The sequence below is a fragment of the Cherax quadricarinatus genome, chromosome 62 (genome assembly GCF_038502225.1).
Source record: "Cherax quadricarinatus isolate ZL_2023a chromosome 62, ASM3850222v1, whole genome shotgun sequence".
In the NCBI taxonomy this organism is placed as follows: Eukaryota; Metazoa; Arthropoda; class Malacostraca; order Decapoda; family Parastacidae; genus Cherax; species Cherax quadricarinatus.
This window is the reverse complement of record NC_091353.1, coordinates 5,407,143-5,425,976: the sequence shown is the minus strand read 5'-3', so window position 1 is coordinate 5,425,976 and position 18,834 is coordinate 5,407,143. Positions and strand designations below refer to the sequence as shown.

The 18,834-nt window shown below is 44.8% G+C and overlaps 1 protein-coding gene across 1 annotated transcript in view; it reads left to right on the top strand.

Moving 5' to 3' along the window:
- LOC128687128 (glutamate receptor ionotropic, NMDA 2A) overlaps positions 1–18,834 on the top strand; it is a 198,942-nt gene that overhangs the window by 5,141 nt on the left and 174,967 nt on the right. Inside the window, exons 5-6 of the mRNA XM_070098302.1 lie at positions 4,804–4,922; positions 7,386–7,536. Of these exons, the coding sequence (XP_069954403.1) occupies positions 4,804–4,922; positions 7,386–7,536 (270 nt within the window). The remainder of the gene's footprint in view (positions 1–4,803; positions 4,923–7,385; positions 7,537–18,834) is intronic.

Sequence of the window (18,834 nt, the reverse complement as noted above, 5' to 3'; positions counted from 1 at the left end):
GTACTGGTCAAGGTACGTATGCTACGTACTGGTCAAGGTAAGGACCCTACGTACTGGTCAAGGTAAGGACCCTGCGTACTGGGTCAAGGCACGTATGCTACGTACTGGTCAAGGTACGTATGCTACGTACTGGTCAAGGTAAGGACCCTGCGTACTGGGTCAAGGCACGTATGCTACGTACTGGTCAAGGTACGTATGCTACGTACTGGTCAAGGTAAGGACCCTGCGTACTGGGTCAAGGTACGTATGCTACGTACTGGTCAAGGTACGTATGCTATGTACTGGTCAAGGTAAGGACCCTACGTACTGGTCAAGGTACGTATGCTACGTACTGGTCAAGGTAAGGACCCTGCGTACTGGGTCAAGGTACGTATGCTACGTACTGGTCAAGGTAAAAACCCTGCGTTTTGGGTCAAGGTAGATATGCTACGTACTGGTCAAGGTAAGGACCCTGCGTACTGGGTCAAGGTAAGTATGCTACGTACTGGTCAAGGTAAGGACCCTACGTACTGGTCAAGGTACATATGCTACGTACTGGTCAAGGTAAGGACCCTGCGTACTGGGTCAAGGCACGTATGCTACGTACTGGTCAAGGTACGTATGCTACGTACTGGTCAAGGTAAGGACCCTGTGTACTGGGTCAAGGTACGTATGCTACGTACTGGTCAAGGTAAGGACCCTGTGTACTGGGTCAAGGTACGTATGCTACGTACTGGTCAAGGTAAGGACCCTGTGTACTGAGTCAAGGTACGTATGCTACGTACTGGTCAAGGTAAGGACCCTACGTACTGGGTCAAGGTACGTATGCTACGTACTGGTCAAGGTAAGGACCCTGCGTACTGGGTCAAGGTGCGTATGCTACGTACTGGTCAAGGTAAGGACCCTGCGTACTGGGTCAAGGTACGTATGCTACGTACTGGTCAAGGTAAGGACCCTGCGTACTGGGTCAAGGTACATACCTCACACTGACAGATCGCCGATCATCATTATTATTATTAGTAGTAGTAGTAGTAGTAGTAGTAGTAGTATTATTATTATTATTATTATTATTATTATTATTATTATTATTATTATTATTATTATTATTATTATTATTATTATTATTATTATTATTATTATTATTATTGTCTAACGTGCAATATCTTGTTCACAAGAAGCACTTGTTCGTAAGTACTTCGGCGAAGCTGTGTTTGTGGTGGCCGTCTTTTCTCCACTCTGAAAAGGCTTATGACACGGCTTGGCTATTTCACGTCTAATCTCGGGCCCAGTCTTTGGACCTCCCGGGCCAGCTTCCACCTTTTTCTGACAGCCTTGGTGAGAGATGGTCACTCCAGCCTCTGGATCAATAACAGCTTCTCAGCAGCCCTTGTTCAGACAGGAGGCGTTCCACAAGGTTGGGTTCTAGGTATGACCTTATTTTTCGTTTAATGGCGTTTGTAGATTACACCAGTTTACTGAGTATTTGGAATATTGGTGCTCAGAACAAAGATCTTGTATATTCTTGTTTTAGTTCTGCGGTCCATGAGCTGTCACTCTCTAGCAGAATGTGCTCTAGAAAGAGAGGTAAAAGTTTTGCAGGATTGTGCCAGAACACTTAGGGTTACTGACAGTGTTACTGGTGCAAGACAGAGAACAACAAGGTGTCACTGACCACAAGCCTTAGGTGAAACAAGTGCAACTAATGTGACATTTCATTGTGGCAACGTTTCGCTCTCCAGGAGCTTTGTTAAGCCTTTATAAACATTGTCTGGGCACACAGGGTGTGTATGTAGGTATCACGTGAGGTGAAAATAGGTAGTAGTAGTAGTAGTAGTAGTAGTAGTAGTTGTGGTAGTAGCAGTGGTAGTAGTAGTAGCAGTAGTAGTAGTAGTAGTGGTAGTAGTAGTAGTTGTGGTAGTAGTGGAGGTAGTTGGTGGTGGTAGTGGTGTGTTGTGGTGGTAGTAGTGGTAGTGGTGGTGGTGGTGGTAGGTGGTGTGAGTAGTGGTAGTGGTGTGGAGTGGTGGTAGTGAGTAGGTGAGTAGTAGTGGTTGTGTGGTCAGTGTGGTTGTGTAGTTGTGGTATGTGAGTGGTGTGTAGTGGTAGGTAGGTGGTGGTAGTGGTAGTAGTGGTGGAGTGGTGATGGTAGTGTGTGTAGTAGTGTAGTGGTGGTGGTGAGTAGTGGTGGTGGAGGTGGTGGTGGTAGTGGTGGTGGTGGTAGTGATGGTGGTGGTGGTGGTGGTAGTGTGGTGGTGGTAGTGGTGGTGAGTGGTGGTGGTGGTGGTAAGGTGGTGGTAGTGGAGTGGTGGTGGTGGTGGTGGTGGTAGGTGGTGGAGGTGGTGGTGGTGGTGGTAGTGGTGGTAGGTGGTGGTGGTGGTGGTGTGGTAGTGGAGTGGTAGTGGTGGTGGTGGTAGTGGTGGTGGTGGTGGTAGTGGTAGTGGTGGTGGTGGTGGTTACTAGTGGTGGTGGTGTGGTGGTGTGGTGGTGGTGGTGGTGGTGGTGGTGGTAGCGGTGGTGGTAGTGGTGGTGGTAGTGATGTAGTGGTGGTGGTGGTGGTAGTGGTAGTGGTGAATGGTAGTGGCAGGTGGTGGTGGTGGTGGTGGGTGGTAGTGTAGTGGTGGTGGAGGTAGCCGGTGTAGTGGTGGTAGTGTGGGGTAGTAGTGGTGGTAATAGTGGTGGCAGTAGGTGGTGGTGGTGGTAGGTGGTATGGTTGTGGTGGTATGGTGTGGTAGTGTAGTGGTGGTGGTAGTAGTAGTAGTAGTAGTTGTGGTAGTAGTAGTAGTAGTAGTTGTGGTGGTAGTAGTAGTATTAGTTGTGGTGGTAGTAGTAGTAGTAGTAGTTGTGGTAGTAGTAGTAGTAGTAGTTGTGGTAGTAGTAGTAGTAGTTGTGGTGGTAGTAGTAGTATTAGTTGTGGTGGTAGTAGTAGTATTAGTTGTGGTAGTAGTAGTAGTAGTAGTAGTAGTTACAGTAGTATAAGGGTAGGTAGCTCTACCCTGCTGTATGATAGCAGGAATCATTGTTTTAAGTATAATTCTATCTACTGCCCTACTTCGGAGAGCTCCATCTGCAAAGACTCTTAATCCACTGGACCTCCAGGGTAACACTTCTGGCCTGACAACTGGTGTCCCACACAAAACACTTCTGGCCTGACAACTGGTGTCCCACACCAAACACTTCTGGCCTGACAACTGGTGTCCCACACCAAACACTTCTGGCCTGACAACTGGTGTCCCACACAAAACACTTCTGGCCTGACAACTGGTGTCCCACACCAAACACTTCTGGCCTGACAACTGGTGTCCCACACCAAACACTTCTGGCCTGACAACTGGTGTCCCACACCAAACACTTCTGGCCTGACAACTGGTGTCCCACACCAAACACTTCTGGCCTGACAACTGGTGTCCCACACCAAACACTTCTGGCCTGACAACTGGTGTGCCACACCATCCACACACGCATTAGGTGCAGCACTGCAAGACCTCTGGCACCTCTGTTTGTAACTACACAGGTGCCGTGGTGCCACCAGCACCTGCTAAAGGACAATGCAACACATAAGAGGTCACGTACATATTATTCAGTTTTATTACAGGTGGGAGGTATGGTCTTACCTGCCCTTGGTAAGTATAACACTCTCCCTGACGTGTTTACACTCTTACTGACTGACTTACGTCAACTTTGACACACTCTCACACTCTGACAAGTGCCCTGAATATAATAATAATAATAATAATAATAATAATAATAATAATAATAATAATAATAATAATAATAATAATAATAATAATAATTTGGTTTAGAGACACATTAATACAAATCTCAACTTAGTACAAAACTCTATATGCGATATATACACTGTGATGTGTATCCCTGGATATATACATATGTACACTGAGTTGTGTATGTCTCCTAATGTATATACACTGACGTGTATATACACTGACATATTCTCAGTGTGTATATGTATTGAGAGATGTATATCTCAGTGTATATACACTGAGAGGTGTATATCATTGTGTATACAGTGGGAGATGTATATCTAAGTGTATATACACTGAGAGGTGTATATCTGTGTATATACAACCAGTCACAATACTGTCAGCATCGTAGTTCCAGAGAGTTGTCCAAGCCTCTCTCTCTCTCTCTCTCTCTCTCTCTCTCTCTCTCTCTCTCTCTCTCTCTCTCTCTCTCTCTCTCTCTCTCTCTCTCTCTCTCTCTCTCTCACTCTCTCACTCTCTATCTCACTCTCTCTCTCACTCTCTCTCTCTCTCTCTCTCTCTCTCTCTCTCTCTCTCTCTCTCTCTCTCTCTCTCTCTCTCTCTCTCTCTCTCTCTCTCTCTCTCTCTCTCTCTCACTCTCTCCCTCTCTTTCTCACTCTCTGTCTGTCTCTCTCCCTCTCTCTCTCTCTCTCTCTCTCTCTCTCTACTCTCTCTCTCTCTCTCTCTCTCTCTCTCTCTCTCTCTCTCTCTCTCTCTCTCTCTCTCTCTCTCTCTCTGGTCTTCTGGTGATCCTGTCAGAGTATTTGTCCAGTTGATTTTCTTGTATATTTTCGGGTCTTTCAATACCATCTTCTGGTTATTGTTGCTCCTTGCATCGTTGCAACACTGTTTTTCCAGTTGATCGATTTCTGTCGTGTTGCTTAGTTTATGTTTCTCCTTGTTCCTCAGTTTGTGTTTATTCATTTTTCTCGGCTCCTATTTCCTGTTGTTCCTCATTTTGTGTTTCTCCAGGTTCCTCATCTAGTGTTCCTGCTTGTGTTTACAGTCTTCCTGAAGGAGTCACCATACATCAGTGTTTCTCATCTAGTGTTCCTGCTTGTGTTCACAGATTGTCTTCCTGGAGGAACCACCATACATCAGTCTAGCATCCCCTGACCCGGTCACAGGCCAGTGTAACGCAAACCGAGGTATCCTCTGCAGGGTGGCCACTGACGCCATGATGGCCAAGTAAGTGACAGTCATTGTCTTCCTAAGTACTGGAGTGATAGTCAGTGCCCAAGTGGGCATCAGTGTTCAGTGGGGGTAGTTAAGTGTTTCCTAAGTGGCAAAGTGGTAAGTGTTTGTATGTTACTAAGTGCTGGTATGATTTTGTGTTTATATATATATATATATATATATATATATATATATATATATATATATATATATATATATATATATATATATATATATATCTGGCTGAAGGAGACTCGAACCTACGAACCTTGGAACAAGATACGCAGTGCTTTACCAATCTACCCACACTGGACCAATACCTTGGAGTCCAGCTTTCGATAGACTTTGATCCAAGGCAGCCAGCTTTCAGGGAGAAGGCTTACAGCTTTTCTCCCTGAAAGCTGGCTGCCTTGGATCAAAGTCTAGCGCAAGCTGGACTCCATCACTGTCTTGCCAGAAGGGTGCTTTACACTACAGTTTTTAAACTGCAACATTAACACCCCTCCTTCAGAGTGCAGGCACTGTACTTCCCATCTCCAGGACTCAAGTCCGGCCTGCCGGTTTCCCTGAACCCCTTCATAAATGTTACTTTGCTCACACTCCAACAGCACGTCAAGTATTAAAAACCATTTGTCTCCATTCACTCCTATCAAACACGCTCATGCATACCTGCTGGAAGTCCAAGCCCCTCGCACACAAAACCTCCTTTACCCCCTCTCTCCAACCTTTCCTAGGCCGACCCCTACCCCGCCTTCCTTCCACTACAGACTGATACACTCTTGAAGTTATTCTGTTTCGCTCCATTCTCTCTACATGTCCGAACCACCTCAACAACCCTTCCTCAGCCCTCTGGACAACAGTTTTGGTAATCCCGCACCTCCTCCTAACTTCCAAACTACGAATTCTCTGCATTATATTCACACCACACATTGCCCTCAGACATGACATCTCCACTGCCTCCAGCCTTCTCCTCGCTGCAACATTCATCACCCATGCTTCACACCCATATAAGAGCGTTGGTAAAACTATACTCTCATACATTCCCCTCTTTGCCTCCAAGGACAAAGTTCTTTGTCTCCACAGACTCCTAAGTGCACCACTCACCCTTTTCCCCTCATCAATTCTATGATTCACCTCATCTTTCATAGACCCATCCGCTGACACGTCCACTCCCAAATATCTGAATACATTCACCTCCTCCATACTCTCTCCCTCCAATCTGATATTCAATCTTTCATCACCTAATCTTTTTGTTATCCTCATAACCTTACTCTTTCCTGTATTCACCTTTAATTTTCTTCTTTTGCACACCCTACCAAATTCATCCACCAATCTCTGCAACTTCTCTTCAGAATCTCCCAAGAGCACAGTGTCATCAGCAAAGAGCAACTGTGACAACTCCCACTTTATGTGTGATTCTTTATCTTTTAACTCCACGCCTCTTGTCAAGACCCTCGCATTTACTTCTCTTACAACCCCATCTATAAATATATTAAACAACCACGGTGACATCACACATCCTTGTCTAAGGCCTACTTTTACTGGGAAATAATTTCCCTCTTTCCTACATACTCTAACTTGAGCCTCACTATCCTCGTAAAAACTCTTCACTGCTTTCAGTAACCTACCTCCTACACCATACACTTGCAACATCTGCCACATTGCCCCCCTATCCACCCTGTCATACGCCTTTTCCAAATCCATAAATGCCACAAAGACCTCTTTAGCCTTATCTAAATACTGTTCACTTATATGTTTCACTGTAAACACCTGGTCCACACACCACCTACCTTTCCTAAAGCCTCCTTGTTCATCTGCTATCCTATTCTCAGTCTTACTCTTAATTATATATATATATATATATATATATATATATATATATATATATATATATATATATATATATATATATATATATATATATATATATATATATGTGTGTGTGTGTGTGTGTGTGTGTGTGTGTGTGTGTGTGTGTGTGTGTGTGTGTGTGTGTGTGTGTGTGTGTGTGTGTATGTGTGTGTGTAACAGTTATAATAATAATAATAATAATAATAATAATAATAATAATATAATTATTATTATTATTGGAGCACACCTCCCGCGTCAACACTGTTATTAACATAATCTGCAGAGTGTAATAGACAAATTGGTTGGGTGAAATTTGTAAATGATTTTAATTGGAAATAATGGCGTTTGTCGAAGCTTTAATTTGCGTAATTTAGCGGGAGGTTACGCGGCCCATTGCGTAGGCCTGTTGTAAATTAACTTTTAAGTTAGGTACATGTTACTTTTTGAGTGTTAATCACGTTTCATATGCTAAATGTTTTGTCTATGAGGATTAAATGTGTTTAATTAACTTAGTTCTCTCTCTCACTGAGCTAAACAGCTGAGGGTTTTGCAAGTTATCGCAGCCGTTTGCGATAATAATATTATTACTGTTTTTGTTAATATTATTATTGTTGATATTAACAGCGTGGTGAACCAGACACTAGCACAGCAGAACAGCACCTACTACCAGTGCTGTTCTGGCTTCTGTATAGATATGCTGCAGAAATTCTCCGACGAGCTAGGCTTCTCTTACGACCTCTTCCGTGTGGAGGACGGCAAGTGGGGCACCTTGGAGGTAGGTTACAGACCTCCGGTAATGTCTGGTAACTTTTAGTGATGTTTAGTGACCTCTGGTAACCTCTAATTACCTCTAGTGATGTCTAATGACCTGTAGTGACCTCTGGTAATCTCTAGTCATGTCTACTGACCTGTACTGACCTCTAGTAATCTCTTGTCACCTCTAGTGATGTCTAGTAATCTCTAGTGATGTTTAGTGACCTCTTGTAACCTTTAGTCACTTCTATTGATGTCTAATGACCTGTACTGATCTCTTGTAATCCGTAGTCACCTCTAGTGATGTTTACTGACCTGTTCTGACCTCTAGTAACCTCTGATGACCTGTCCTGACCTCTTATGACTTCTTCTGTATGGATGACGGCAAGTAAGGGACCCTGGAGGTAAGCTGTTGACCTCTGGTCAGGAAATGACAGAAATACAACATCACCTGGGATCACTACTGGAGTGGAGGCACAGTCAGTGACCTCGACTCCAGAACAACAGATATTAGTGTCAGCAAACAAAGCCTCCCCTACATAACATCAGTATGACAACATTGGTATTGCAAATATACAAGGGTCTAGAGCCATAAGCAAACAACAGCTCATAGAGTCAAATGCAATGTTTGCAGCTTTCACAGAGACCCACATAAAGGATCATTTTGACAACGAAATATAGATCCCATGTTATAATCTCTTCAGCTGCGACAGAAAGAACAGGCAACAAGGGGGGGTTGACCTGTGCGTAATAAAGTCCCTCATTTGCTCGGAATTGCTAAACACCACAAATAATGTAGTTGAAGTTTTGGCAGTAAAGATCGAAAACCAAAACCTTCCCAACAATTCCAGGAACAGCTTTTCCCAACTACTGGATCACTATGACATGGTCTTGGATGGTGACTCCTGCCTCTCACAACTACTGGATCACTATGACATGGTCTTGGATGGTCACTCCTGCCTCTCGCAACTAGTGGATCACTATGACATGGTCTTGGATGGTGACTCCTGCCTCTCACAACTACTGGATCACTATGACATGGTCTTGGATGGTCACTCCTGCCTCTCACAACTACTGGATCACTATGACATGGTCTTGGATGGTCACTCCTGCCTCTCACAACTACTGGATCACTATGACATGGTCTTGGAGGGTCACTACTGCCTCTCACAACTACTGGATCGCTATGACATGGTCTTGGATGGTCACTCCTGCCTCTCGCAACTAGTGGATCACTATGACATGGTCTTGGATGGTCGCTCCTGCCTCTCACAACTACTGGATCACTATGACATGGTCTTGGAGGGTCACTCCTGCCTCTCACAACTACTGGATCACTATGACATGGTCTTGGATGGTCGCTCCTGCCTCTCACAACTACTGGATCACTATGACATGGTCTTGGATGGTCGCTCCTGCCTCTCACAACTACTGGATCACTATGACATGGTCTTGGATGGTCACTCCTGCCTCTCACAACTACTGGATCACTATGACATGGTCTTGGAGGGTCACTACTGCCTCTCACAACTACTGGATCACTATGACATGGTCTTGGATGGTCGCTCCTGCCTCTCGCAACTAGTGGATCACTATGACATGGTCTTGGATGGTGACTCCTGCCTCTCACAACTACTGGATCACTACGACATGGTCTTGGATGGTGACTCCTGCCTCTCACAACTACTGGATCACTATGACATGGTATTGGATGCTCTGGAGGACAAACAAAATGCAGATGTAGTTAGTATACACAGAATTTGCGAAAGCCTTTGACATGTGCGATCATGTTGTAATAGCACACAAAATGCGTGATAAAGGAATAACAGGAAAAGTTGCTAGATGGATCTATAACTTCCTAACAAACAGAACACAAGGAGTAATAGTAAACAGAGTAAAGTCAGAGGCGGCTACAGTGAAAAGCTTTGTTCCACAAGGTACAGTACTGGCTGCTAGTGTTCCACAAGGTACAGTACTGGCTCCCAGTGTTCCACAAAGTACTGGACTGGCTCCCAGTGTTCCACAAGGTACAGTACTGGCTCCCAGTGTTCCACAAGGTACAGTACTGGCTCCCAGTGTTCCACAAGGTACAGTACTGGCTCCCAGTGTTCCACAAGGTACAGTACTGGCTCCCAGTGTTCCACAAGGTACAGTACTGGCTCCCAGTGTTCCAAAAGGTACAGTACTGGCTCCCAGTGTTCCACAAGGTACAGTACTGGTTCCCAGTGTTCCACAAGGTACAGTGCTGGCTCCCAGTGCTCCACAAGGTACAGTACTGGCTCCCAGTGTTCCACGAGGTACAGTACGGGCTTCCAGTGTTCCTCAAGGTACAGTACTGGCTCCCAGTGTTCCACAAGGTACAGTACTGGCTCCCAGTGTTTCATAAGGTACAGTACTGGCTTCCAGTGTTCCACAAGGTACAATACTGGCTCCCATTGTTCCACAAGGTATAGTACTGGCTCCCAGTGTTACACAAGGCACAGTACTGGCTCCCAGTGTTCCCCAAGGTACAGTACTGGCTTCCAGTGTTCCCCAAGGTACAGTACTGGCCCCCAGTGCTCCACAAGGTACAGTACTGGCTTTCAGTGTTCCACAAGGTACAGTACTGGCTCCCAGTGTTCCACAAGGTACGGTGCTGGCTCCTAACGTTCCACAAGGTACAGTACTGGCTTCCAGTGTTCCACAAGGTACAGTACTGGCTCCCAGTGTTCCACAAGCTACAGTGCTGGCTCCTAACGTTCCACAAGGTACAGTACGGGCTTCCAGTGTTCCCCAAGGTACAGTTCTGGTTCCCAGTGCTCCACAAGGTACGGTACTGACTCCCAGTGTTCCAGAAGGTACAGTAGTGGCTCCCAGTGTTCCACAAGGTACAGCACTGGCTCCCAGTGTTCCCCAAGGTACAGTACTGGTTCCCAGTGTTCCACAAGGTACAGTACTGACTCCCAGTGTTCCACAAGGTACAGTAGTGGCTCCCAGTGTTCCACAAGGTACAGCACTGGCTCCCAGTATTCCACAAGGTACAGTACTGGCTCCTAGTGGTCCACAAGGTACAGTACTGGTTCCCAGTCTTCCATAAGGTACAGTACGGGCTTCCAATGTTCCACAAGGCACAGTACTGGCTCCCAGTGTTCCACAAGGAACGGTACTGGCTCCCAGTGTTCCTCAAGGTACAGTACTAGCTCCCAGTGTTCCACAAGGTACGGTACTGGCTCCCAGTGTTCCACAAGGCACAGTACTGGCTCCCAGTGTTCCATAAGGTACGGTACTGTCTCCCAGTGTTCCACAAGGTACAGTACTGGCTCCCAGTGTTCCACAAGGTACGGTACTGGCTCCCAGTGTTCCACAAGGCACAGTACTGGCTCGCAGTGTTCCATAAGGTACGGTACTGTCTCCCAGTGTTCCACAAGGTACAGTACTGGCTCCCAGTGCTCCACAAGGTACGGTACTGGCTCCCAGTGTTCCACAAGGTACAGTACTGGCTCCCAGTGTTCCACAAGGTACGGTACTGGCTCCCAGTGTTCCACAAGGTACAGTACTGGCTCCCAGTGTTCCACAAGGTACAGTACTGGCTCCCAGTGTTCCATAAGGTACGGTACTGGCTCCCAGTGTTCCACAAGGTACAGTACTAGCTCCCAGTGTTCCACAAGGTACGGTACTGGCTCCCAGTGTTCCACAAGGCACATTACTGGCTCCCAGTGTTCCACAAGGTACGGTACTGGCTCCCAGTGTTCCACAAGGCACAGTACTGGCTCCCAGTGTTCCATAAGGTACGGTAGTCTCCCAATGTTCCACAAGGCACAGTACTGGCTCCCAGTGTTCCATAAGGTACGGTAGTCTCCCAATGTTCCACAAGGTACAGTACTAGCTTCCAGTGTTCCATAAGGTACAGTACTGGCTCCCAGTGTTCCACAAGGTACAGTACTGGCTCCCAGTGTTCCACAAGGTACAGTACTGGCTCCCAGTGTTCCACAAGGCACAATACTCGCTCTCATCCGGTTCCTCATCCTCATATCTGACATAGACAGAGATGTAAGTCACAGCACCGTGTCCTCCTTTCTGATGATACCAGAATTTGCATGACAGTGTCATCCATCGAGGACACCGTAAGTCTCCAAGCGGACATTAACCAAGTCTTTAAATATACCTCAAAATACATATATGAAATTCATTGCAGACAAATTTCAATTACTCTGCTATGGAAAACTCCGTATCGGAGTATAAAACAAATTCCAATCACATAATAGAGAGAAAAACTAATGTGAAGGACCTGGGAGTGATAATGTCAGAAAATCTCACTTCCAAAGATCACAACAATGTATCCAACACATCTGGTAGGAAAATGATAGGATGGATAATGAAAACCTTTTAAACTAGGGACGCCAAGCCCATGATGATTGTCTTCAAATCGCTTGTTCTCTTCTAACGACGCCCGTCAAGGCAGGCGAAATCGCCGACCTGGAGAATGTACAGAGAACTTGTACTTCTTGGAAGGCAGGCGAGAATGATAAATAATATACATGTGGAAAGTCCTAGAGGTATTAGTACCAAATTTGCACACGAAAATCACTCCCTAAGAAAGCAGAAGACTTGGAAGGACATGCAACATTCCCCCAATGAAAAGCAGGGGCGCCATAGTACGATAAGAGACAATACAGTGTCAGGGGTCCAAAACTGTTCAACTGCCTCCCAGCATACATAAGGGGAATTACCAATAATCTACTGGCTGTCATTAAGACCCCTGGTTGTCTTCAAAACCCCTGGCTGTCTTTAGTGCCTTAGTTGTCTTCAAGACCCCTGGCTGTCTTCAGTGTCTTGGTTGTCTTCAAGACCCCTGGCTATCTTCAAGACCCCTGGCTATCTTCAAGACCCCTGGCTGTCTTCAAGACCCCTGATTGTCTTCAACACCCCTGGCTGTCTTCAGTGTCTTGGTTGTCTTCAAGACCCCTGGCTATCTTCAAGACCCCTGGCTATCTTCAAGACCCCTGGCTGTCTTCAAGACCCCTGGCTGTCTTCAAGACCGCTGGCTATCTTCAGTACCTTGGTTGTCTTTAAGACCCCTGGCTATCTTCAAGACTCCTGGCTGTCTTCAAGACTCCTGGCTGTCTTCAAGAGTCCTGGCTGTCTTCAAGACCCCTGGCTGTCTTCAAGACTCCTGGCTGTCTTCAAGACTCATGGCGATCTTCAAGACTCCTGGCTGTCTTCAAGACTCCTGGCTGTCTTCAAGACCCCTGGGTGTCTTCAAGACCCCTGGCTGTCTTCAAGACCCCTGGCTATCTTCAAGACTATTGGCTGTCTTCAAGACTGCTGGCTGTCTTCAAAACCCCTGGCTGTCTTCAAAACCCCTGGCTGTCTTCAAGACCCCTGGCTATCTTCAAGACTCCTGGCTGTCTTGAAGACTCCTGGCTGTCTTCAAGACCCCTGGCTGTCTTCAAGAGTCCTGGCTGTCTTCAAGACTCATGGCTATCTTCAAGACTCCTGGCTGCCTTCAAGACCCCTGGCTGTCTTTAAGACTACTAGCTGTCTTCAAAACCCCTGGCTGTCTTCAAGACCCCTGGCTATCTTCAAGACTCCTGGCTGTCTTCAAGACTCCTGGCTGTCTTCAAGACTCCTGGCTGTCTTCAAGACTCCTGGCTGTCTTCAAAACCCCTGGCTGTCTTCAAAACCCCTGGCTGTCTTCAAAACCCCTGGCTGTCTTCAAAACCCCTGGCTGTCTTCAAGACTCCTGGCTGTCTTCAAACCCCCTGGCTGTCTTCAAAACCCCTGGCTATCTTCAAGACTCCTGGCTGTCCTCAAGACTCCTGGCTGTCTTCAAAACCCCTGGCTGTCTTCAAAATTCCTGGCTGTCTTCAAGACCCCTGGCTATCTTCAAGACTCCTGGCTGTCTTCAAGACTCCTGGCTGTCTTCAAGACCCCTGGCTATCATCAAGTCTCCGGGCTGTCTTCAAGACTTCTGGCTGTCTTCAAGACTCCTGGCTGTCTTCAAGACCCCTGGCTATCATCAAGTCTCCGGGCTGTCTTCAAGACCCCTGGCTATCTTCAAGACTCCTGGCTGTCCTCAAGACTCATGGCTATCTTGAAGACTCCTGGCTGTCTTCAATACCCCTGGCTGCCTTCAAGACCCCTGGCTGTCTTCAAGACTCCTGGCTGTCTTGAAAATCCCTGGCTGTCTTCAAGACCCCTGGCTATCTTCAAGACTCCTGGCTGTCTTGAAGACTCCTGGCTGTCTTTAAAACCCCTGGCTGTCTTCAAAACCCCTGGCTGTCTTCAAGACTCCTGGCTGTCTTCAAGACTCCTGGCTGTCTTCAAGACTCCTGGCTGTCTTCAAAACCCCTGGCTGTCTTCAAAACCCCTGGCTGTCCTCACAACCTCTGACTGTCTTCAAGACTCCTGGCTGTCCTCAAGACTCCTGGCTGTCTTCAAGACTCCTGGCTGTCTTCAAAACCCCTGGCTGTCTTCAAAACCCCTGGCTGTCCTCACAACCTCTGAGTGTCTTCAAGACTCCTGGCTGTCTTCAAGACTCCTGGCTGTCTTCAAAACCCCTGGCTGTCTTCAAAACCCCTGGCTGTCTTCAAAACCCCTGGCTGTCCTCACAACCTCTGACTGTCTTCAAGACTCCTGGCTGTCTTCAAGACTCCTGGCTGTCTTCAAAACCCCTGGCTATCTTCAAAACCCCTGGCTGTCTTCAAAACCCCTGGCTGTCTTCAAAACCCCTGGCTATGCTCAAGACTCCTGGCTGTCTTCAAGACTTCTGGCTGTCTTCAAAATCCCTGGCTGTCTTCAAAACCCCTGGCTGTCTTCAAAACCCCTGGCTATGCTCAAGACTCCTGGCTGTCTTCAAGACTTCTGGCTGTCTTCAAAATCCCTGGCTGTCTTCAAAACCCCTGGCTGTCTTCAAAACCCCTGGCTGTCTTCAAGACTCCTGGCTGTCCTCAAGACTCCCGGCTGTCTTCAAAACCCCTGGCTGTCTTCAAAACCCCTGGCTGTCTTCAAGACCCCTGGCTATCTTCAAGACTCCTAGCTGTCTTTAAGACTCCTGGCTGTCTTCAAGACCCTTGGCTATCTTCAAGACTCCTGGCTGTCTTCAAGACCCCTGGCTATCTTCAGGATTCCTGGCTGTCTTCAATACTCATGGCTATCTTCAAGACTCCTGGCTGTCTTCAAGACTCCTGGCTGCCTTCAAGACCCCTGGCTGTCTTCAAGACCCCTGGCTGTTTCAAACCCCCTGGCTTTCTTCAAGACCCCTGACTATCTTCAAGACTCCTGGCTGTCTTCAAGACTCCTGGCTGTCTTCAAGGCTCCTGGCTGTCTTCAAAACTCCTGGCTGTCTTCAAGACTCCTGGCTGTCTTCAAAACCTCTGGCTGTCTTCAAAACCCCTGGCTGTCTTCAAAACCCCTGGCTGTCTTCAAGACTCCTGGCTGTCTTCAAGACTCCAGGCTGTCTTCAAAACCCCTGGCTGTCTTCAAAGCCCCTGGCTGTCTTCAAAGCCCCTGGCTGTCTTCAAGACTCCTGGCTGTCTTCAAGACTCCTGGCTGTCTTCAAAACCCCTGGCTGTCTTCAAGACTCCTGGCTGTCTTCAAAACCCCTGGATATCTTGAAGATTCCTGGCTGTCTTCAAAACCCCTGGCTGTCTTCAAAGCCCCTGGCTGTCTTCAAAGCCCCTGGCTCTCTTCAAGACTCCTGGCTGTCTTCAAGACTCCTGGCTGTCTTCAAAACCCCTGGCTGTCTTCAAAACCCCTGGCTGTCTTCAAAACCCCTGGCTGTCTTCAAGACTCCTGGCTGTCTTCAAAACCCCTGGCTGTCTTCAAAGCCCCTGGCTGTCTTCAAAACCCCTGGCTGTCTTCAAGACTCCTGGCTGTCTTCAAAACCCCTGGCTGTCTTCAAGACTCCTGGCTGTCTTCAAAACCCCTGGCTGTCTTCAAAACCCCTGGCTGTCTTCAAGACTCCTGGCTGTCTTCAAAACCCCTGGCTGTCTTCAAGACTCCTGGCTGTCTTCAAAACCCCTGGCTGTCTTCAAGACTCCTGGCTGTCTTCAATAGGGAACTGGACAGACTTAAAGTCAGTACCAGACGAACTGGCAGTAACAGCCTGGTTGATCAGGTTCTGATTCACTACGGGGCCTGGTCACGGACCGGGCCGGGGGGGGGGCGTTGACCCCCATAACATTCTCCAGATATATTCCAGGTATATTGACCTCTAGTAAGCTCTAGTGACCTGTCCTGACCTCAACAACCCAACCCTCGTGTAGTAGATAGACTTCAAACTTCACCAGCTAAAATATGTCACCATAAAATATATAACTTTGATATTTTTTTCAATAATTAGATCTTAAACAAATGTTAATATATCTTAATCAACGTGTATGACCCTCCCCCTTACTTGTTTAGCGCTTCCCCGTATGTGTAATATAAAGATATCTCTAATTCTCACTATCTCTCTCTCTCTCTCTCTCTCTCTCTCTGCCATGACAGAAAACGGAGAGTGTAAGTAAATATGCATGGTCAACTAATTATTATTATTATTATTATTATTATTATTATTATTATTATTATTATTATTATTATTATTATTATTATTATTATTATTAGTGCGTGTTGCGTCTTCCTTCTGTTAGTTCTTTAACTTTCTACTGCTATTAAACTGCCCCTATTTGCTATTAAACTCCCTATTTGCTATTAAACTGTCCCTATTTGCTATTAAACTTCCTATTTGCTATTAAACTGTCCCTATTTGCTATTAAAATGTTCCTATTTGCTATTAAACTGTCCCTATTTGCTATTAAACTGTCCCTATTTGCTATTAAACTGTCCCTATTTGCTATTAAACTGCCTCTATTTGCTATTAAACTGTCCCTATTTGCTATTAAACTGTTCCTATTTGCTATTAAACTGCCCCTATTTACTACTAAACTCTCCCTATTTGCTATTAAACTGTTCCTATTTGCTATTAAACTGCCCCTATTTGCTATTAAACTGTTCCTATTTGCTATTAAACTGCCCCTATTTGCTATTAAACTGTTCCTATTTGCTATTAAACTGTCCCTATTTGCTATTACACTGTTCCTATTTGCTATTAAACTGCCCCTATTTGCTATTAAACTGTCCCTATTTACTACTAAACTGTCCCTATTTGCTATTAAACTGTTCCTATTTGCTATTAAACTGTCCCTATTTCCTATTAAACTGTCCCTATTTGCTATTAAACTGTCCCTATTTGCTATTAAACTGTCCCTATTTGCTATTAAAATGTTCCTATTTGCTATTAAACTGTTCCTATTTGCTACTAAACTGTTCCTATTTGCTATTAAACTGTCCCTATTTGCTATTAAACTGCCCCTATTTGCTATTAAACTCCCTATTTGCTATTAAACTGCCCCTATTTGCTATTAAACTGTCCCTATTTGCTATTAAACTGTCCCTATTTGCTATTAAAGTGTTCCTATTTGCTATTAAACTGTCCCTATTTGCTATTAAACTGTCCCTATTTGCTATTAAACTGCCCCTATTTGATATTAAACTGCCCCAATTTGCTATTAAACTGCCCCTATTTGCTATTTAACTGTTCCTATTTGCTATTAAACTGTCCCTATTTGCTATTAAACTGCCCCTATTTGCTATTAAACTGTTCCTGTTTGCTATTAAACTTCCCCTATTTGCTATTAAACTGCCCCAATTTGCTATTAAACTGCCCCTATTTGCTATTTAACTGTTCCTATTTGCTATTAAACTGTCCCTATTTGCTATTAAACTGTTCCTATTTGCTATTAAACTGTCCCTATTTGCTATTAAACTGCCCCAATTTGCTATTAAACTGCCCCTATTTGCTATTTAACTGTTCCTATTTGCTATTAAACTGTCCCTATTTGCTATTAAACTTTTCCTATTTGCTATTAAACTGTTCCTATTTGCTATTAAACTGTCCCTATTTGCTATTAAACTGCCCCTATTTGCTATTAAACTGCCCCAATTTGCTATTAAACTGCCCCTATTTGCTATTTAACTGTTCCTATTTGCTATTAAACTGTTCCTATTTGCTATTAAACTGTTCCTATTTGCTATTAAACTGCCCCTATTTGCTATTAAACTGCCCCAATTTGCTATTAAACTGTCCCTATTTGCTATTAAACTGTCCCTATTTGTTATTAAACTGTTCCTATTTGCTATTAAACTGCTCCTATTTGCTATTAAACTGTCCCTATTTGCTATTAAACTGCCTCTATTTGCTATTAAACTGCCCCTATTTCCTATTATACTGCCCCTATTTCCTATTAAACTGTTCCTATTTGCTATTAAACTGCCTCTATTTGCGATTAAACTGAGCCTATTTGCTATTAAACTGTCCCTATTTGTTATTAAACTGTTCCTATTTGCTATTAAACTGTTCCTATTTGCTATTAAACTGTCCCTATTTGCTATTAAACTGTCCCTATTTGCTATTAAACTGCCCCTATTTGCTATTAAACTGCCCCTATTTCCTATTAAACTGTTCCTATTTGCTAGTAAACAGTCCCTATTTGCTATTAAACTGCCCCAATTTGCTATTAAGCTGTCCCTATTTGCTATTAAACTGTCCCTATTTGCTATTAAACTGTTCCTATTTGCTATTAAACTGTCCCTATTTGCTATTAAACTGCCCCTATTTGCTATTAAACTGTCCCTATTTGCTATTAAACTGCCCCTATTTCCTATTAAACTGCCCCTATTTCCTATTAAACTGTTCCTATTTGCTAGTAAACAGTCCCTATTTGCTATTAAACTGCCCCAATTTGCTATTAAGCTGTCCCTATTTGCTATTAAACTGTCCCTATTTGCTATTAAACTGTTCCTATTTGCTATTAAACTGTCCCTATTTGCTATTAAACTGCCCCTATTTGCTATTAAACTGTCCCTATTTGCTATTAAACTGTTCCTATTTGCTATTAAACTGTTCCTATTTGGTATTAAACTGCCCCTATTTGCTATTAAACTCCCTTTTTGCTATTAAACTGCCCCTATTTGCTATTAAACTGTCCCTGTTTGCTATTAAACTGTTCCCATTTGCTATTAAACTGCCCCTATTTGCTATTAAACTGTCCCTATTTGCTATTAAACTGCCCCTATTTGCTATTAAACTACCCCTATTGCTATTAAACTGTTCCTATTTGCTATTAAACTGCCCCTATTTGCTATTAAACTGCCCCTATTTTCTATTAAACTGTCCCTATTTGCTATTAAACTGTCCCTATTTTTCATTAAACTTTTCCTGTTTGCTATTAAATTATCTCTATTTGCTATTAAACTGCCCCTATTTGCTATTAAACTGTCCCTATTTGCTATTAAACTG